The sequence below is a fragment of the Bubalus bubalis genome, chromosome 4 (assembly GCF_019923935.1).
Source record: "Bubalus bubalis isolate 160015118507 breed Murrah chromosome 4, NDDB_SH_1, whole genome shotgun sequence".
NCBI lineage: Eukaryota > Metazoa > Chordata > Mammalia > Artiodactyla > Bovidae > Bubalus > Bubalus bubalis.
In genome coordinates this window covers 97,542,741-97,563,094 of record NC_059160.1, presented here as the reverse complement: position 1 = coordinate 97,563,094, position 20,354 = coordinate 97,542,741, and the positions used below count along the sequence as shown (strand labels likewise).

The following is a 20,354-nucleotide window of genomic DNA, read 5'->3' as shown; positions in this document are numbered from 1 at the left end:
TAGGTTTAAGTTATCGCACCCCAGAAAAGCTGGACCTTGTCATGACCTTGTCAGGCTTTGTTGTGGTAGAATTTAGGAATTATGAGGGTTAGACTGTTACAGTTTGTAAGAGTTAAGTAGTTCTTACAGTTAAGAAAATAAAATCTCATATTTGCTTCAATTCTGAAATGAGGCTCAACTTGCCTCAGTGAGTATGAATTAAATCCGCAAACTTCAAGGAATAGGAATAATGACTGAACAAGCATTAGCTTAATGATCAGCCAGGAAGAGGCATCCTATCCTCCTCCTCTCTGTAGTACTTGGTATGACCTGGTTTGGCTTTGTTCCTAAACATAAATTGACTATAGAAAGAATATATAGGCTGCAGAACTTTATTCCTGGTGCTGTATAAATAATTCAAGGACAAACTTTCATTTTAAGAGCTCCAGCTGTATTAATAAAAAGAAAGGAAATCTGCTAGGAAACGACAGAACAGACCATTTCTTTTCAAACACAGAAACCATGCCAACGTTTTTTTGTTTTTGTTTTACATTTCACATAATTTGGTGGATGTTGGATTTTATTTGAGTCTTTTTTTTTTTTTTTTGGCTTTTCTTGGACTGCTGTGAAGCATTCAGGTGGTTTTTGTATATTTGGCACATCTTAATTTGTTTAACCCTTGTCTTGATGTTTAACTTCCCTTTAAGTACAAAAAAAGGACAGGCGGGGGAGGTGTGGTGGTCAAAGAAACATTATTTTTTACAAAGTCTGTCTAATACGCTAAGCTTCTTCCTTGGAGAGGAACACATTTCCCATCACTTAAGCCACAAATGTATTTCATCAAGTCCCGGAAGTTGTTGGCTAAGGAAGAAAAGGTCTGCATAGTTAAGTGGGCGCTCTCACAGACATAGGACAGAAAATTCCCACACATTAATAAACAAAAATCCAGGTTCTTAGGCTGAGAAACTATGGATTTCATATTGATTGCTTTGTTTTTTGTCCTTAATCTTTTTCTAGTCTTTGGACTGAGAAATGCTTTCCTCATACAACATGAAAACAGATACCGACAATGTATAGCAGCATTTTTATTACAGGCCCAAACGGAAAACATCAAGGTATGTATTTCAGCTTTGTAGGTTTTCATTCTTCAGACGTAAGAGGGGAAAAAAAATCTCACTCCAAACTCATTAAGAAACAGTGAAAGGAAAGTTCTGTCAAGTTGGGAGGACAGGAAGGATATGAATATCTAACCACATCAGGCTCAGGAACCACAGCACTGGCCGTTTTTCCACATCCCCAGTGTTGACACAGCCTCCCTCGTTTCTCCTGCAGCAGAAGCTCAAGAGCTGCCTCTGACTTCTGGGAGGTCTGTAGGAAATGAGGGTACAACTGCTTTGGATTGCATGCTTTTAAGATGTTCTAATCAATTTCAAAGCCCTGTATGCAAACAGTATGATGCCAGCTTAAGTGAGGGGCTCCTGCAGTAATGAACCACCAAGTCTTCTCTTTGAAAATAGGTCCCTGTTTCTACAGCTCTGGAGCTGAAGGGCAGCTGCCTACCTGGCTCTGGTGTCTCTGTCTTAGGAGTCTCCATTTTCGCCTTTCCCTGATAGGCTTTCATCAGGACAGCAGTGTGGCCAATTACTGGAAGGCTGCATTGATTTCAAGGACTCGACTTCTTCCCTCAGTCTGTTTTTCAAGTTATGCCAGCGGATTACAAACTTCTATTTCCACACAACGTGGAATTTTAAGAAATTCAACTTTCAAACTACTTAGATTCCCGGTACTCATCTTTGTAATTAGTCATCCTTAACTATTATGGTTTCTTGATTACTCACAACTGTTTATCCAAAATACCATACTCATCTAATCCATTTGCATTCATGTGATTAGAGGTATTTGATACATTCTAATTAAGACAGAAAATGGGAGACAGGCAAATGTTTCACCAGTCTTCACTTTTAAACAGCACGTCAACAAATACAAAGGAAAATATTAATCCAAATATGTGAGAAATTGTCAGTTTAACATTCTCTTCTCACTATATTTTTTCTTTAACAGAGAACATGGATAGCACAAATAACAGCAGCAATCTCTTGCTTCACCAAGAGTCAAGAAACCAAGAAAATGTCCTCATTCCCTTTGCCTGCAGAATCCTCGGAAATTTAGGGATCTAAACTAAGTGGCACACCTTTTTAGACATTAGGGATTAAGGTATTCTTTCATTCAAACTTGTAGCACCTAACCTAGGGATGACCTCAAATAAGCATTTTAAAGAAGTTTCAGAATTTGAGCCATAGGTACTCCTCAGGGTAGAGTAATAATGGCTTCAACAAATTCGAACCCTGAGGAATTTCTTGTTAAGTATACACATGTTGATATCCCGGAGTATCTCATAATGCTTCAGTCAGGCTTGAAAGGGGGGCGAGGGAAGTATGAGGCTGTTACAGTTCTTCGTGGATGATCAGGTGGATGCAGGCCCACTGCTTGGGTCTGATATGAATTCTAGCATCATCTTTTATGTGCATCTGTAATGAAAACCGGCTTATAAATCAGTTTTACTGCTCTACAATCCTACCTCATACAAAGTCGGATTGCTCTTTTAACATATTTATTAGGCAATGAATAATAATGTCTTCATCTTAGTAGCGGTTTTTAACTTCCTAGTCTCCAACAGTTTACTTATCTCAGGTAGACTCTATAATACTCGTAACTTGGAGAAAATCCCAAAGACTAAATTCCGTTGTTTTGAGAAAAAAGCAATTATCTGTTCTAGTTTTACTAATTAAGTTTTACTTGGGCGGTTTCATAGAAATAGTAGCATATTTATCTCTAAATCTCACTTTTTGAATAATGGAGTTTGTCATAAAACTTTCTGGTTTTGAATGTGTGTGTGAGTTAGCACAGTACAGTCACTGCATCTTATTTGGCAGGATTTAAAACATCATTAGAATTGTTACCAAGAAAGGCAGCTTGAATTATTATCATGGTGGAATAGACTGTTAACTGCAGGTAAAGAATTAGTTCGTATTCTCAGATTGAAATTTGTGATTTTCATTTGAGACAATTTCAGACATAGTACCTTCTGCAGTCTCCAAAGTGGAAGTAGTATATTTATCAACTTGGATCACAAGACGAATGATACTTAAACTGATCTCCTTAAGCTGGAGAATGGGATAGAGAGGATGGCGCTTGAGGAAGTCCTGTGAACACTTAATTCTTTGAGAAGAATGCATGTTTCACCATGTAAACCAGGCAGTGTGGACAAGTGTAGCATAATAGCGCTTTTAAAGGGCCAAGCACTTTTAGAAGGCAGGGTCACCGCCTGTGTAATAATGTCATATTTATTAGGAGTAAGTGAAAATGAAAGGGAGACCAGTAACTACTGTCAGTGCCTAAGAAAGAAAAAAGGCAAAGTACAGGAGAACAAGTTTTATACAGGAGAACAAGTTTTAAGTTCTTAGAGATGAAAACTAATTTATGTATTTTTTAGAAAAAAAATCATCTTGCAAGGATTTCTAGAGATCAGCCAACCTAGGAAAAGAGCAGTGGACTAGGACTAGGTCATCTCTCAAGATTCCTTTTAGTTCCCTGAGGCCAGTAAACACGTATGTATAAAAACTAATTTCTCCCTTAAATCATCTCATTAAAGGGAGAAAAAAAGACTAACATGTAAATTTAGTTAAGATGTGAAACAGCTTTAGAATATGCTATATACAAAGAAATATTAGCACTCCTATGTTCACTGCAGCACTATTCACAATAGCCAAGATGTGGAAAAACCGTAATGTTCACCAGCAGATGAGTGGATAAAGAAACTGGTATGTACACACAATGGAATTCTGTTCAGCCCTGAAAAAGAAGAAAATTCTGAAACAGGCAACAACACAGATGAAGCCTGAGGACATTATGCTAAGGGAAATAAGTCAGTTGCAGAAAGACAAATACTGCATGATTCCACTTATATGAGATTTCTAAAATACTCAAGTTCATAGATTCAAAGAGTGGAATGATAGTTGCCAAGGGGTAGAGGGAAATGGGGAGTTCCTAATCAATCAATGGGCATAAAGTCTCAGTTAAGCAATATGAGTGAGCTTGGGAGATCTGTTGTACTGTACACTTAAAAGAGGGTAGATCTCATTAACTGTTCTTACCACAATAAAACTTAAATAATATGCTATGTATTTGAAGTGGAAGTCTATAAAGCTCACAAAAGAACACATCTAACAAGTGTTTGAGGATATAAACATTCTTTTCAGAGAATAACACATTAGAGTAAACTGAAAAATCACTTCTAAAACTTTGCTTCCTGAGGGTGGGGGACAGCAAAAAGCACAGCACATTAAGCCATCAGAAAAATGTCGTTAAATTTAATAGCTAGGTGACCACTTAAGTGTACAATGAAACGGGTTAATATTAATATCATTTAAAATATTTGTTTTGCTAATTCTCTGCAATAATGGAGTGAAAAGGTGATGTCGCAAGCAAAATAGCACTAGTAATTTCTCTTGAAATTATGAACTTAATTACTATTCTAAGTTGAACATTAAAGCACACCCACTGCCTATATCCAACTGCAAAGTTCTATCAATCAGCCATTTTACATTATCTTTTTAAATAATTTGACAAAATAATTTAGTCACAATATACTAGAAAGAAATGATTTTTAATGTCTTCAGCATTTTTTAAAAAAGCAACAATTCAATAAAGGATCCTTCCATTGTTCTTTATACAGATTTAAATGTTATGTAATTTATCAGGTTACATTTATAATCAATAATCTTCCACTCACTGAGTTTAGCAATCGCAGTATTTACTGAGCTAAACTCTCTCACAAATAAGGCACAACTACATGATCACAAATAGTAAACAATACATTGAATCCAAAATCTAAAGGAGAAAATATTCATGCAAAAGTATCTACAAAGGCTATGAATATGATCCAGTTCAGGAAGTACAGAATGTCATAGACATAACTGCGTCACGTTACAATAAATTTATTACTTCTACACAGAACCTAGCTATTTCCAATTCTATTTTATACAATTTTACATAAATTTAGTAAGTTTATACACAATATTCACATCTGCAACAATAACTGATCATTAAAATTCAGGCAAAGAGCAATTAAGACAAAGTGTGGCACGTTGTATCATCACAGAATGCCGTCCATCAGGCTCCTGTCTAGGCATACTAAACTGATGGCACATGTAAATCTTATGGATCTAATCATCCAGGGTTTCATAGCCAAAGTGCATTTAAAAAAACCAGCCAAATAGGTCATGAATAATATCAAAATATATGATCATAATTTGCTCTCCACTTAAAAGCTAAACCTTTATGCAAATGCACGGTAAAAAAAAAACAGTCTAAAGTTCTCCAAACTATAAAATAATAATTTTTTTCAACAGAGATGGGGAACTAACAAATTTGGCAGTTACTATTTAACATTACTGTGAGGAAACTATTAAACTAATTCCACATTAAGAGGTAGTTGAACAAAATTATACATTGCATTGAGGTTTTTGTGTTTGTTTCCCTCTTTTTTTCTTCAAAATAAATCCTATAACAGCAGCTTTGTCTTCTACTAAAAATTCCGTAGGTATAGTTTATTGTACACTAACCCAGCAAGACTTGATTATTAACTCACATTTCTGTGCTGAGGCTTAGAATTTACTAACATGTGATGCCAATATGCTTTGCGTTCGAGCTGGGACTCCATGTGCCAGCTCTAAATCACTGACAGTCCTAGCAGACATCTAAAATGTAGAACCAATAAGCACTAAGAGGATGACTTTTTAATTAAAAAGAAAACCTTCTGTTTCCAAAACACCTTGTTGGTGAGACTAATAGCTAAATTTTAGGTTTCACTTCTACTTAATATGTAGTCAAATTATTTGGGGCTTATAAAGTAAGATTAGCTAGATGAAAAGTAGAAAATACTCAAACACACATGTATTTGTTGTCCCCACAATTTTTTTATGAGTATGTGGGCAGGGGGAACAAGACAGGGAAAGGCCTTCAGTGTGCCCAATTAGGAGATGAAGTGAACAAATAGTTCAAGAAATTTCTCATGAAGTTTCATTATCATTAAAAAGAGTGTGCTGTGAATGTTATTCCAACATGCTTATCAATTATAATTAAGTGTAGAATTAAGAGTATTTGAATTGTAAGTATATGAAAATGCATAATTTCTATTATTCAACTTATTTTTAATAAGGAACCATTATATTTCTTCAATATTTATGCTCAAGGATGTTACGTTTATCTGAGTCCAGGGACTCAGTCAGGGCCCTTGATAGCTACTGACAACAGAGTTTACTTAAATGGGTTTTTAAAATAATTAATGAATATATGGCAATCTCTTTTAGTTTGTATACATTATAGGCAGAATATAACATGATAATTTCATTTCAGCTTGATACCTGAAAGCACTTACTGTAAATGGATTACTAGGTCCCACCCTCCCCCATTACCAAGTGACTGCACTGAGTGAACACATAACTTGACATTTCTTCTTAGAGTAACAAACCAGTATTAATGACTTTTCAGATGTTTTCCAATTTTCCAAATTAAGACTATAAAGTTTAATTCCATTGTTTAGCATACAAATAAGCCAATTTTTAATTACCCTCAATTAGTCATTCTGTTTCAGTTCTGATTTTAATATAGGGGTTGGCAATACTCTATTATCCAACTGTTATTTCAAGGTAATTTCATAGCAGTATTTTTGTGAAATAAACAGATACAGAGTTGATATGAAACCCCAAATTTAGAACCTTTAAAATGTAAGTCAAGTTCAAAACTTTAAAAAACTCTTCCCTGTTAGCTAAGTAGAAAATATAAAACAGGATATTTAACATCTCCTTGCCGTTTTGTGTTTGTTTTCACAGATAAGACTATAACAATACCAGTTACTAGCTTTAAGATGCAAAACTACAACACAATTACAGTGAAGCTGAGCTACACTTGAAAAAGTTAAACCAAATTACCTTCAAAAAAGAAGATCCATTAAAAAAAGCAAAATCAGATTCCTGAAGATGCTGGAGAGACAAAATGAGGATATAAAATGGAAGCTAATCTCAGAAGACTTCCTACTTAAACAGAATAGGACTATTACACAATTTATGTTATTCACCTTCCAACTGGGGGTGAGGCTGGTAAGTTTTGTAGGATTTTTAATTAAGAACATGTGGGAGTTTAAAAATCAGTTAGAAAGACAGAAAAGAAAAATTAACCCTAATCTTTAAATACAACCCGAGAATAGCCATAATACGGATAAAATATGGATAGTCATAAAATAAGCAAATTAATTTTAAAGAGATTGCCATAAAATTCACCCAAGAGAACTTAAATCAATATAGTTAACATAAAAACCATGTTTGAATTCATGGTTAATACATATTTAAACATAATCTGTATTTAGAACACTTCAGTAGTAAATTTGTAACAATGCAACTGAGCTATGGACCTATATATAAGAAAAAAGAAAGCTTTATAGTTCTGTGCATGACTTTATAATGAGAATATTGAATATAATTGATGTGTTATTGTGCAATATATCTGATAGGGTAACATCACCAATGTACATTTCCATACACTAAATTTGGGAGAAAGCAGCAGCTATGGAAGTGTCTTCATATCATTTCTGAACAATGAAATTATATTTAAAAAAATACATTGCTATTTTCCGTCCAAAATTTATTTACATTTCATTGGCTACTTCTAAACTTGGCATGAAAGCTGTTCCAGGGTTAAATGGAGAAAGATGAACTCAGGTCTCACAAAAATAGAAGAATTTTACTTGATATTGATAACATTCCAAAATATACGAATTCTAATTTGGTTTAGTATTGCAACCACTGTCCAAATCAAATAGTAGTAGTCCAGGACCTCTATTAAGTGCATTTATTAAAAATCTAATGTTACTGTAATATTACTTTGAAGTTGTGATAACCCATTATCCTTGCAAGTCATTGAAACATCCATCACAGACACGAACAGGCTTCTTGGAAGAAGGAGTTAAGGCATTTTTGGCTGAACACTCAGCACAGAAGATATTTCCACATTGTCTGCAGTGATGCTGTAAATGACAAAAATTAAACATTTTCAAGCATAAAAATCTATACCAAAATTATTATGAGACAAGAAGAAAGCAAACTGCACTGTGAAAGTATATTAAGTTTCAAGCGATTGATGTACTATTTAATAATATAAAATGTCAATATCGATTTAATCCCTTTAGTTAATTTGAATGCTTCCTATTTAGTCAAATACTAAACATTAAATATGGAATTTATCTTGGAATTCTCAGAAGAACCTTTGTAGGATTTTAATAAATGCCTTAATAAAGTACTTAATAAAGCACCTCTATCAAGTGAAAAACTATTCCTATTTGCAAAATGTTTCAGGCATAATTTCTTCTATAGGAATATAAATGTCTGACTAAAACATGAGTTGACCATGAATGCACTGGTTCAGAAAATGATTATTCCAGAGAGTAACGCAGTAGGAAGACAATGATTGAATATAAAACTAAAATTGAAACATATGGGCTAAAAAGAAATTAGAGTGCATGAAATTTAATTATTCTATGTAGTTATAAATTAAAGTTAATAAATGGCAAAACTTTTAAAGTCTGTCAAATGCAGGACAATTTTGATGGTTAAAACACTGTCACCAAGGAATAAAATCCAGAACTATAGTAATAAAACCATTTACCCGTCTCACTGTTACGGAAAAGCCTTTCCCACAGGCCATACAGTTTTGTACTTCACTGTCTTCAGCCCACTTTCTAGTCAACGCTTGTGTATGTTTGATCTATTAAAGAGAAGAAGTTTCAATTGTACTCAAAACTATAAACAATGATAATTTCTAACTTGGTGCCTAAGTTTTAAAACAGATACATTTTAAAAAATCAGAAATATCTTGGTCAACTTCCATTATCAAAAGTTGCTACAAATGAATGACAATAAGTAAAGCAAATGTTATTCCTCAAAGGTGTTGGTAATTTCTAACCTTCGATGATTTCCAATGCATTCTAATCCTAAGGATCAAGCAATCCTTCCTTGGAACACTGAGCATATATATAATGAGACCACTTCAACACACAGGGACTCATTCATTCCTCTGTGTTCTTGACTTCCCAGTAATGTCAATTCATGAATGACATGGCTCTCTAATTGTTGAGCTCTCTCAGATAAATTCTTTAAATCTTATATTTAATTACCCATAACACCTACAGTACTGCTACAACTCAGCAGCCCTTTAAAAGTCTTATTAAATATGAGGTTTTCTTTTTTAATGTGAAAAATATGCTTTTCACTAAGGGAAATTCTAGGCTAAACCACTGCCTCATATTAGCAGGTGACTTACCTGAAGGGACTGATTCTCTCTGCCTAGCTCCTGCACTGCTGCGGTTGTATTATCCAGCTTTCTTTGCAATTCTAGTACTTTGGTTTGAAGCTTTTCTATTTCACCTTCTCCTTTCAGACACCTAAAATGGAATGCAAAACATAATTAAAAAAAAAATCATTACAGACCTTCCCTGTATACAGATAACTACTTCAGTGACTTTAAACATAATACATTACTTTCACCTATATGATTGGTGGAGGGTTAGTTTTTAAATGGCTGCTTAAATAACCTGTAGGAGCACTTCTCTCAAGACTTCTACTTATTTTTAATGTGAAACACACTCTTTTTATCACTCAACATGGAAATAAACTAATTTCACCAGACATCAACCACCTTTCCAGCAGTGCTCTCCTTTCATCTTGGTTATTCTGAACTGTCGCTTCCAGTACTGCAATTTCACCCCGTAAGTCGTCCGTCTGTTTCTCGAGTTCACTGACTCTCCGTTGACTGGACTGCCACTCTTTCTTTATGGTGCCCAAGTTTTCATTTAATGCTGTGATCTGCATGGTAAGTTTAGCCCCATTTTCCTCATGCTTCTTCATTCCTACTTCTTTTTCTTTTATTTCGGAATGCTGAGAAAAGGAACAACAGTAGGTAAAAAACCTACTACAAAAGTAGTGCAAAATAAACTTCAGTTGTTGAACTTTTAAACGGTGGCAGCATAAACAATATTCTACAGGAAAACAGGCACTAATAAAATTGATTCCACAAACATCTGCATAATTTGAAGTGGTTTAAAAGTCTTAAGACTGAAATGATAGGCAACAAGCCTCTTACAAAATCAAGCTAAAGTAAAGCAACTGGAGATTTTCCTTTTTCCCACTAGAGCAGGGAAAGAACACACAGTTAGAGATAGCAAGTGCCCTGGAGACAAAGCTGGCGTTTTCTTATGTCTCAAATTCCAAATGTATCCTCCCGTCTCTATCAAACTGCCAAAATATAATAATAATACTTCAAATCACCACGTGAACCTGAAACTGCAATTCTTCAATGAAAACATTTAGCAGTCAAATTATCTGGGGATAGTTGGACTCAGTTCAACAGAGGAAAGCCAGATGCTTCCTATTTGGCATGCACAAGTTAGGGAAGGAAAAGCAGACTCTGGTCAGCGTAAGTCCAAGCTGCAGTTTCCGTTCGCCCATATGAACACTCAGTTAACAAGTTTAACATGATTAGCACTCATGCCATCTAACTCAGTCTACATAGTTATAGGCTTGTTTTTCTGGCACTAAAAGTTTTTTTAAATTATGTTTTATTGAATTTTCACTTATATAAACTGAAATATGATTACAGAATAAACATTTCCAATCACATGTCAGCTATTTAAATAAATCACATTTCCCATCTTAAATCAAAAATTAAAATGTAGTGGGAATGCCAGGTCATATGGTAGTTTTAGTCCTAGTTTTTTAAGGAATCTCCATACTGTCTGTATCAATTTACATTCCCACCAACAGTGCAAGAGGGTTCCCTTTTCTCCACACTGTCTCCAGCATTTACTGTTTGTAGATTTTTCGATGATGGCCATTCTGACTCATGTTGCTGTACTGGCAGAAGCCAACACAATATTGTAATTATCCTCCAATTAAAAATAAATTTAAAAAATTAAAATGTTAGGTAAGCATTTGAATCATAACTTTTATGTAGAAAAATCCTCTCAATGGATTAATTTACAAAATCAATTGCAAAACACACCTCCCACCATTAACTTACCAGTTTAGCTTCCTTTTCCATAAACTCTTTCTTTAGCTCATCTTCTTCCTTTTTCATCTGCTCTTTTAGCATTTGCTGGGTTTTCTTCTCCTGTTCAAGGGTTGCCTTCAGGGAATCTATTTTCCCTTGAAGCTCTAATTTCTGCTGAATCAAAAGCTGTTTGGCATCCTTGAGATTTGTTATTTCCTATGAAAAAGTAAGACCAAAATAAATCATCCTTTATAGTTAAAAAAAAAAAAAAGCTGAAATTTATACAGCTTATTACAATCAGTTTTAGACTCTTATGAAATTTTAAAGTTCAATATTTCAAACAGTTAAAAAGGTGCAAGATTATGTATTTGCTGCTCAACAATCAAATTCAGCTGATGCTTTTGCAATGCATGTTTTGATTAAATGATATGAAAAATTTCTACCCCCTATTTTCCCTTTCTTCATTTCACAAGCATTTATTGGTCACCATTTAGGCATCACACACTGTTAGGTTCCAGGGGATATACATTAAAAGATAAATTATATACATTCCCTGCTTTTAGGAAGTCAGTCTAGAAGAACATAATGATATAAAGAGATAATTATAAAGTAAAATGGCAAGTATATTGATAGACACAAGAGGTATTATGAGACCACCTGAGAAAAATCTAACCCTTCTCTATGAAAATGAGTAACATTTTAAAAGCAACTTATAAGCAATTCAGTTTCTTTAAGTGGCACGCCAGCCACGCTAATGCTAAGAAAAATGTTCTAAATAACAGATTAAAGGATTTTAGGAAGAAAAAATATTTAAAAAACAGAATCCCTTAAAATCCTAAACTCATATATTTTGAAGTTTATATCTGTAAGTTTAACAGACAGCTCTCTTGATTATCATCTCAACAAAATTTAAACTTTTGGGGTTACTTTGCTCTATTCAATAATCTGAAAGCAAAGTTAACACAGTTTCAACATGTGTATAGACACTACAACATAAGAACACTGTGAGAGCGGGAGTATTTGTCAAAAACAACAACGTGTATGCCTGTGGCCGATTCATGTTGGCGTATGGCAGAAACAAGCACCACACTGTAAAGCAGTTATCTTGCAACTAAAATACATGTGCCTGGCACATACTATGTTCTAAATAAACAGATAAACATAGCCTGTATGTGTGTATATATGTATATAAGACATATATCTCTACACACACAAACACATACACACACACACGTATCTTTTTAACAACACTCAGTTCAGTTCAGTCACTCAGTCATGCCCGACTCTTTGCAACCCCATTAACTGCAGCACACCAGGCCTCCCTGTCCATCACCAACTCCCAGAGTCCACCCAAACCCATGTCCATCGAGTCGGTGATGCCATCCAACCATCTCATCCTCTGTTGTCCCCTTCTCTTCCTGCCTTCAATCTTTCCCAGCATCAGGGTCTTTTCAAATGAGTCAGCCCTCCGCACCAGGTGGCCAAATGACTGGAGCTTCAGCTTCAACATCAGTCCTTCCAATGAGCACCCCAGGACTAATCTCCTTTAGGATGGACTGGTTGGATCTCCTTGCAGTCCAAGGGACTCTAAAGAGTCTTCTCCAACACCACAGTTCAAAAGCATCAATTCTTCGGTGCTCAGCTTTCTTTAGAGTCCAACTCTCACATCCATACATGACCACTAAAAACCATAGCCTTGACTAGATGGACCTTTGTTGGCAAAGTAATGTCTCTGCTTTTTAATATGCTGTCTAGGTTGGCCATAACCTTCCTTCCAAGCAATAAGCGTCTTTTAATTTCCTGGCTGCAATCACCATCTGCAGTGATTTTGGAGCCCAGAAAAATAAAGTTAGCCACTGTTTCCCCATCTATTTGCCATGAAGTGATAGGACTGGATGCCATGATCTTCGTTTTCTGAATGTTGAGCTTTAAGCCAACTTTTTCACTCTCTTCTTTCACTTTCATCAAGAGGCTCTTTAGTTCTTCACTTTCTGCCATTAGGGTGGTGTCATCTGCACTTTATTAACAACACTAATATAACATTAATAACATTAATATAACATTAACAACACTAATATAATACAAAAGGAAAAACAATCTTCACATACCTTTATGCTTTCCTGCTTGTGAGACTTGAGTTCTTCACTCAATTTAGCAATTTCTTTTTCTTGTCTACACTTAACTTCCTCTGTCTCTGCCAATTTAGATTTTTCATTTACTAGTTCTTTTTCTTTTAGTGACTATAGAAAAAATGATTTATATAATTTTAAAGTAAATACTTAAAATTAATGTAACAAAAATGATTGCTTCTATTTATGACTGTCATTGCCACTTTCCACCTGAGTTGAGCAAATTACTTATGTCTCTGTGTCCTTATTTATACAACAATAAGACTTTTATAAAGGATTAAACAGTTAATACTATAAAACTGTTTGGCTAAAGTGTAGCCAAAACTACCATCTTACCCTTATTATCTTTATATCACTGTCTTTATATAAGGCACCTAGGGAGGAATATTATACATCATCTGACTTAATCTCTATACCAGGTAGCTCTTTTTAATTCTTATTTTTTAGGCAAGGAACAAAGACTCAGAGAAGATAAATAGAAGTAGAATCAAAAACTACAACAAGATCTACCTGATCTAAAACCCTTGTAATTACAGGCCTCTAAACTATACAGTTGAGTCGGAATTTTCTAACTTGAGCACCAATTATAAAATTCATTCCAGCTTCAGCAGTGCCATCACCACAAAAATATCCCCCAATTTTCTTCCCTCCAATTTTTAAATTAAAGATAATTCAGAGGGAATTCCCTGGTGGTCCAGTGGTTAGGACTCCACTCTCTCACTGTTGCGAGCCCAGGTTTTTTTGGTATGGCCAAAAAATTTGAGGAACTGCATAATTAAGATATACCAAGAACTTTAGGAATTGTACACTTCAGAATATATCAGTTGATGGAAATATATGATTTCAATTATGAAACCAAAAATAAGATGTTTCCTAGAATCTGAATTTCCCTTTCATATAAAATTTTAACTGATCTTTAAATGTACTAGGCATAATACAGTGCTTTCAACTTCATAACCTAGCATCTTTTATACAAAATACACCCCTACTTCCCCTTAGAAAAAATTGGTTCTTAATTTCAAGGATTTTTAACAAGCTTAAGAATTATTCCTAGACCTTTTATTACCTCATTAATAAATCCAGAGGATAACATGTTACATGAGAAATAGTTGAGGGACTATAATATCTGTTTTTGAATAACCAAGGGCCTATCATGTAAGAAACCAGATTTGTTTGTAAAACTTAAAAAGCAGTAAGAAGATGGACAGAAATGACAAGGAACTTCCTGGCATTAGAATTCCAATCACCAAAAGTCTTTTATAAGAAACTAGAAGTCCATCTGAGAGAGCTATTAAATATAAAGGTGATGCCTATATTGGGTGAGAGATTTGACTAGATCTCTATAGTCATTGTAACTCTAAGATTCTAGATTTAGTCAGAAAATAAAATACCTTTTCTTTTTGCGTATCTTGTAGTGCTTTATTCTGTTCCTTCAATTGCTGTTCTTTCTTTGCTAAATCTTGCTCCAAAGTAGTCTTGGTGGTCTTCAGTTCTTGAATCAATTTATTTTGGTTTCCAATTTGATTTCTGTTTGATATCAAATCCTCCTGTGCTAGAGAAAGCTTCTCTTCTACAGACTTATAAAAACAATTTCCCCAAATTATTATCGTCATTTTTAGTAAATTTCAACAGAAACATAATGGTTAATATACATGACAGTTATGCATAAACATAATGGAAAGAAATACTTTAAAAATGATCTGTAAGTATTTACTGGCTAAGTGATATAAAGAATACCAAATAAGTAGGAAACATATCAAACACTCAAAGAACATAGTTAGAATATATGGAGAGACATGAAAAAAAAAAAAGCAATTTAAAAAAAATTACAAAAATTATATATACATACATGTTTTGTAGGATCTATGACAACCCTTGGCATACTAAAAGCTTTATTTAATAGATAAGCTTTTTTATTTTGGGAGGAAAATGTATTTTAAATCGCCAATCTGATCAAGTGAACCAAAACAGGAAAGTCAACCAGACATCAGAGGCTCTACTTCTGGCAAGGCCGTCATCACCCCATCCACTTAACTTCTCATCTGTGTGGTATAAGTAGCACTGTCAGGTAACAGTCCATAGTTAACAACCGTACGAAGGCCCAGATATTTCAAGAAGCTGAAGCTGGGGAAAAGAACAAGTTTTTTGACATACTAGGTTTTGATTTGGGGGTAGTTATGTTAACAGGTGGGGAATGGAAAATGGCAGGAACTTTGCCCCTCTTAGCTGCTAAGGGAAATAATTCTAAGACGTTCTTTTGCCATCTAGAAAAAACTTATCTTTCGTATCTTGGCGATCTAGTTTCTTTGGAAAAAAGGGCAAAAGATATAATTCAGGAGGAATCACTGTTGTCTAAGGTTGGCTATAGTAAGCATTTAATAGCCACCTGACGTGAAGGGTCGACTCACTAGAAAAGACCGTGATGCTGGGAAAGACTGAAGGCACGAGAAGGGGACAACAGAGGATGAGATGGTTGGATGGTATCACCGACTCAATGGACATGAGTTTGAGCAAGCTCCGGGAGTTGGTGATGGACAGGGAGGCCTGATGTACTGTAGTCCATGGGGTCGCAGAGAGTCAGACATGACTGAACAACAACAATGGCTGGGTCGCTCTGCTGTCCACCTGAAACTATCACAACATTCTTAATCCGCTATTCTCCAACACAAAATTAAAAGTTTTTTTAAAAAGCATTCAATCAAGGATAGATGAAAAATGAATGAAAACCTTATTTAAAGGACTTAACCTTCCTGAGATTATTCCTTAGAAATAACTCATTTCAGAAGTCTTTTCTAATTAAATTTCCATTTTAAATGGCTTCCAGTAGAACACTAAAAACCACACGCTTCCTTTTGGGGAAAGACCTAAAGTCACTAGTCCTTTACTAATCAAGCAGCTAAGCATTAACTGAATATACTACTAAGGTAGACAGGACAGTAAAAAATGGCCCTGAAAGAAGCTGACCATATAGCCTGGAAAACAGAACCAGAGTGTAAAATCAAAGTTGTACAGGCATCTGCTATGTGCCAGATGCACAGAAAAATGAATGAATGTTCTCTGTGCAATGTTTAAAGAAGGTTCCACGGGCATGTGGGAACTGACTTTAAGTATCACAAAGGGTGAGAGTGTTTTCAGAAGAAAAAATAAAATTTGTCAACACCTAGCCAATAAGGTCTAAACAACTGTTATTAGGTCCTGATCTAGTGTTACTCCTGCTGCTAAGTCGCTCAGTCGTGTCTGACTCTGTGCGACCCCACAGATAGCAGCCCACCAGGCTCCCCCGTCCCTGGGATTCTCCAGGCAAGACCACTGGAGTGGGTTGCCATTTCCTTCTCCAATGCATGAAAGTGAAAAGTGAAAGTGAAGTCGCTCAGTCGTGTCCGACTCCTAGCGACCCCATGGACTGCAGCCTACCAAGCTCCAGTCCATGGGATTTTCCAGGCAAGAGTACTGGAGTGGGGTGCCATTGCCTTCTGCATGATCTAGTGTTAAGGAATACCAATTCTTGCTAGAGCCTAAAAGCACAAGAATTCCAAAATGCCCATGTTCTAAATAACAGCCTATAAAATTTGGAACTCACAGAATCCTAATGACTAAATCTTTAAAGTCAAGCTAAGAACCTGCACTACTCTTTTCTGAGCCAAGACATACTGTTCTACTTGCCTCTGGATATTCATCTATGACATTCAGCAGTATACTGCCGTTTCAAACACTCCTTTTATCTTTTGTGCTGAAGACTACACAATTTTCATCTGCTTAGCATCTTTTCCCTTGGAGAACTCCCTCTCACTATGATGGTTTACTGGGGTTATCTTTAACTCACCCACTGCCACTAGAATAAGCAAATCCCTGAGCAGATCAAGCACTACCTGATCCTGAATACCCTAATTCAGTGTAGCAAAAAAACATTTTCTGCACTGTTCCATGGTAGCTATTGTTTTTTTGGTCTGTTTAACAATTTTTCCCTTTTTTCTTTCAACATAAACTTTTAAAAATTTTTAGTTATTACGTTTTCTTGATGCCTGGGTGAAATGACACGAGGAATAGGACTATGCTAAGAAGATTTATACTTAATTGTAAACTTTTTATCCTAGAGTTTTCACTTCACTGAGGGTGCAAATTTTAGTTAAATTCCACTTCTACCTTTCCTGAACATCAAAGAATAGCACCCAGCAAAGCCAATTTAAAATATCCAGTCAACAAACTTTGGTACTTCATAAATAATCCAGCAGATGGGGCTAAAGGCATAGATCAAGCCAGCTCAGCTTCCATTCTACTGGTGTCTTGGCGAACACCATCAGCTCACAGATGGCAGTCTTGATTAGGTGTCATGTTACAAGGTTCTGACCCTCTCCCTTTCTCTTACATAATAATCACTGAAGCAAAAGAAAAAGAATGGCTGATACCTTATTGTGGCCTATAAATATCACTTGAACTTTCTGAGGATTTTTAATAGTTCAGATGTCATTTTGGAAGGATTAGCATAGAATCTGTCAATATCCTATCTTATGAAAAAAATTTCTAGTGAAATGATGGTAAAAGAATAAAGGTCTGAAGAGCTGAGATCCAGTCATGGTTCTGTTTGTGCAAACACCAGGCCTGTCACCCACCAAGGGGGCCCCAGTCTCATCTGCAGAAGCAAGCTTCGGTACAGAGTGTCTATCCACAGCCTCTCAAGTCGTTTATCCCTGTCTTTCTCCTACCCATGTTTACACTTGAATTTTTCTTTTATGTATAAAATTAGAACATGATTTTATAGTTTTCAGGCATAATAAAAATAATTGTTGGCTTAATGAAAAAATACTGATCTGAAAGATCTAAGTCTTGTTATTTTGTTGTTATGTTCTTCAGTAAATAACACATCCATATAAAGAAAAAGAGATTTCTAAAGATTTTTAAATCGGTCATTAGGTTGCAACTTCTCTTTCACCTAAATGTCCATCAAATTCATTCACATTGTCCATCCTTACTCTACCAGCCCAAGCCACCACCATCTGCACTTGGACTACTGCAGTCTCCTCTCTCATCCCCACATTCAGCCACATTGGCTTAAAATACAAATTCGAACAAATCCTTTCAGTGATTCCCTCCTGCCGACAGGATAAAGTCCAAACTTTTCAACAACCTTCCCTGACTTTCAATAGTGTTGTAAAGGGAAAAAAAGAAAATAAAGAGAATATAATAAGTAAGATGCTTTCTAAATGTCAGGTGGTATTAAAAAAAAAAAAAAAAAAAACTCTTGCTAATTTTGAACTTTATATATAAATATATACATATAAATATCTACTGTTTGGCCCTATGGAAATTCTTTTCCCCAATCTCCTGTTGCTTTGTCAGATCATTAGTCACCACTGATTCCTCCACTCCCTTGCACTCTATATTACTCAGCCCTTCTATTTCATCTTCTCTCTTCATTTAATCTCTTCTGTTCCATCTTCTTTAACTCCAGTCATAATCAACTCACAGCTAGATTACTGGAGTTACGAGGAAGAAAGGGAGACAGCCTCTTAATTAATCCCCCCAGCACTAGTTTACACCAGATCCAAACCCAGCTGTCTGTAAACCACTTCTGGGTTAAGTATATATCCTCTTCCTGTTACTCCTCTGCTTAGACTCTTCTTTCCCTGCTACCTCCACCCCAACATAAAGTCCAGTCAGTCAACCTTGCTAGGCATCTAAGGTACCACACAATTTAATCCTAGTCCTTTTAATTTTAATTTCCAAACACAAGTCAATTATGGTGACTGCCTCCTGGCTTTGCTGGTTCCCCCTGCTACTCCCTTTCTCAGTGTCTCCTGAGTGAACTGATCTTTCTCAGACTCTCTGTATTCAAATTCTTATCTTTCATGATCAGGGCAAGTTCTACCTCCTTCATAAAGCCTTTCCTATAGGAGCCTATAAATAAAGTATAGACATAGTCTATTTATGAAAGTGAAAGTGAAGTCGCTCAGTCGTGTCCGACTCTTTGCAACCCCATGGACTGGAGCCTACCAGGCTTCCCAGTCCATAGGATTTTCCAGGCAAGAGTACTGGAGTGGGTTGCCATTGCCTTCTCCAGGGGATCTTCCCGACCCAGGGATCGAACCCACATTGTAGGCAGATGCTTTACCCTCTGAGCCACCAGGGAAGCCTATAAATACACTATAGTGTATTTATATATTATATATAAAAATATTCTGTGATTTTCAATGGAATTTTTCAATAAAGCATTTTAAATTAAGCAAAGAAACAAAAATCCAGACACAGGAAAGAATCAAAAGGCATACTAATTTCACTGTGGCAAAAAAGAGAGAACTGGTTAAACCTTCTGTGAGAGAATACAAATGTTCCATTTCCCTTAGACAACTGATAATGCTACATAAAAATTATTTACCCTTTTTGTATATCCATCATTTTAGTAAAAATGATACTTCATCTAATCCAACAGGATTGCCAAGGCCAAAGTATCCATATATGTTTTTACTTTGAGCTATAATCTCCTAATTTTAATATTATGCATTACAGTAGTCTTGGGAAGTTGACAAACATAAAGTCAATATTGACAAGCAACAATAAATCTGCTTGCATTTTTACAAGTGGTTTACATTTAAAACTCAGATTTTCTAACAGCAGTTCACTTTGTTTTTCTTTTAAATAAAGGCAGCAAAGTCCTTAGATAAGCTAATGTAGCAACTAGCATATTTCCAAATTATTTCACTATTAAAGATGTTATTTTTAAATGCCTATATTTACTGTATATTTTATCATATAAAATGATTTCTAAAAAGTATGTTTCTCCAAAAATAATAATAAAAAACAAGCATGATATTCCACAAATACTAAGACTTTTAATGCCCATTTGGGTTCAAATCAATCCTTTAATGAATGTCTATAAACAAGTTATTGGTTTTTATGACATAATTCACTATACCTTAAGATCCTGCCTTGTGGCAAGTAGTTCAGATTCCTTCCCATAGAAATCAGACTGAAGCTGTTTTAGATTTTCCTGACTTTTTTCATAGGTGTTTTGTAACACTGATATTTTTTGTTTCTCTGCTGCGAGTTCCTGTGCTGCTTGCATCGACTGCTGCTGTAGTTTATTCTCAAGTTCTGTCTGAAACATACAACAGTTACTTAAAATAGTATGCGCGCCAAAAACAGGTTACA

At 35.3% G+C, this 20,354-nt stretch overlaps 2 protein-coding genes across 10 annotated transcripts in view; one reads left to right on the top strand and one right to left on the bottom strand.

The window, feature by feature from the left end:
- Nucleotides 1–4,154, top strand: part of PLEKHG7 (pleckstrin homology and RhoGEF domain containing G7) — a 79,995-nt gene extending 75,841 nt beyond the window's left edge. For all 5 annotated transcript variants that reach the window (XM_044941836.1, XM_044941835.1, XM_044941834.1 and 2 more), the window contains 2 exons: nucleotides 997–1,094; nucleotides 2,041–4,154. In XM_044941836.1, the coding sequence (XP_044797771.1) occupies nucleotides 997–1,094; nucleotides 2,041–2,148 (206 nt within the window). In that variant the 3' untranslated portion in view covers nucleotides 2,149–4,154. The remainder of the gene's footprint in view (nucleotides 1–996; nucleotides 1,095–2,040) is intronic.
- A 472-nt stretch (nucleotides 4,155–4,626) lies between these two features.
- The window catches only part of EEA1 (early endosome antigen 1), a 220,141-nt gene continuing 204,413 nt past the window's right edge, over nucleotides 4,627–20,354 (bottom strand). For all 5 annotated transcript variants that reach the window (XM_044941831.1, XM_044941832.1, XM_006053789.4 and 2 more), the window contains 8 exons: nucleotides 20,119–20,301; nucleotides 14,600–14,785; nucleotides 13,188–13,319; nucleotides 11,110–11,295; nucleotides 9,730–9,968; nucleotides 9,355–9,475; nucleotides 8,701–8,799; nucleotides 4,627–8,062 (listed from right to left, as the gene is read on the bottom strand). In XM_044941831.1, the coding sequence (XP_044797766.1) occupies nucleotides 7,940–8,062; nucleotides 8,701–8,799; nucleotides 9,355–9,475; nucleotides 9,730–9,968; nucleotides 11,110–11,295; nucleotides 13,188–13,319; nucleotides 14,600–14,785; nucleotides 20,119–20,301 (1,269 nt within the window). In that variant the 3' untranslated portion in view covers nucleotides 4,627–7,939. The remainder of the gene's footprint in view (nucleotides 8,063–8,700; nucleotides 8,800–9,354; nucleotides 9,476–9,729; nucleotides 9,969–11,109; nucleotides 11,296–13,187; nucleotides 13,320–14,599; nucleotides 14,786–20,118; nucleotides 20,302–20,354) is intronic.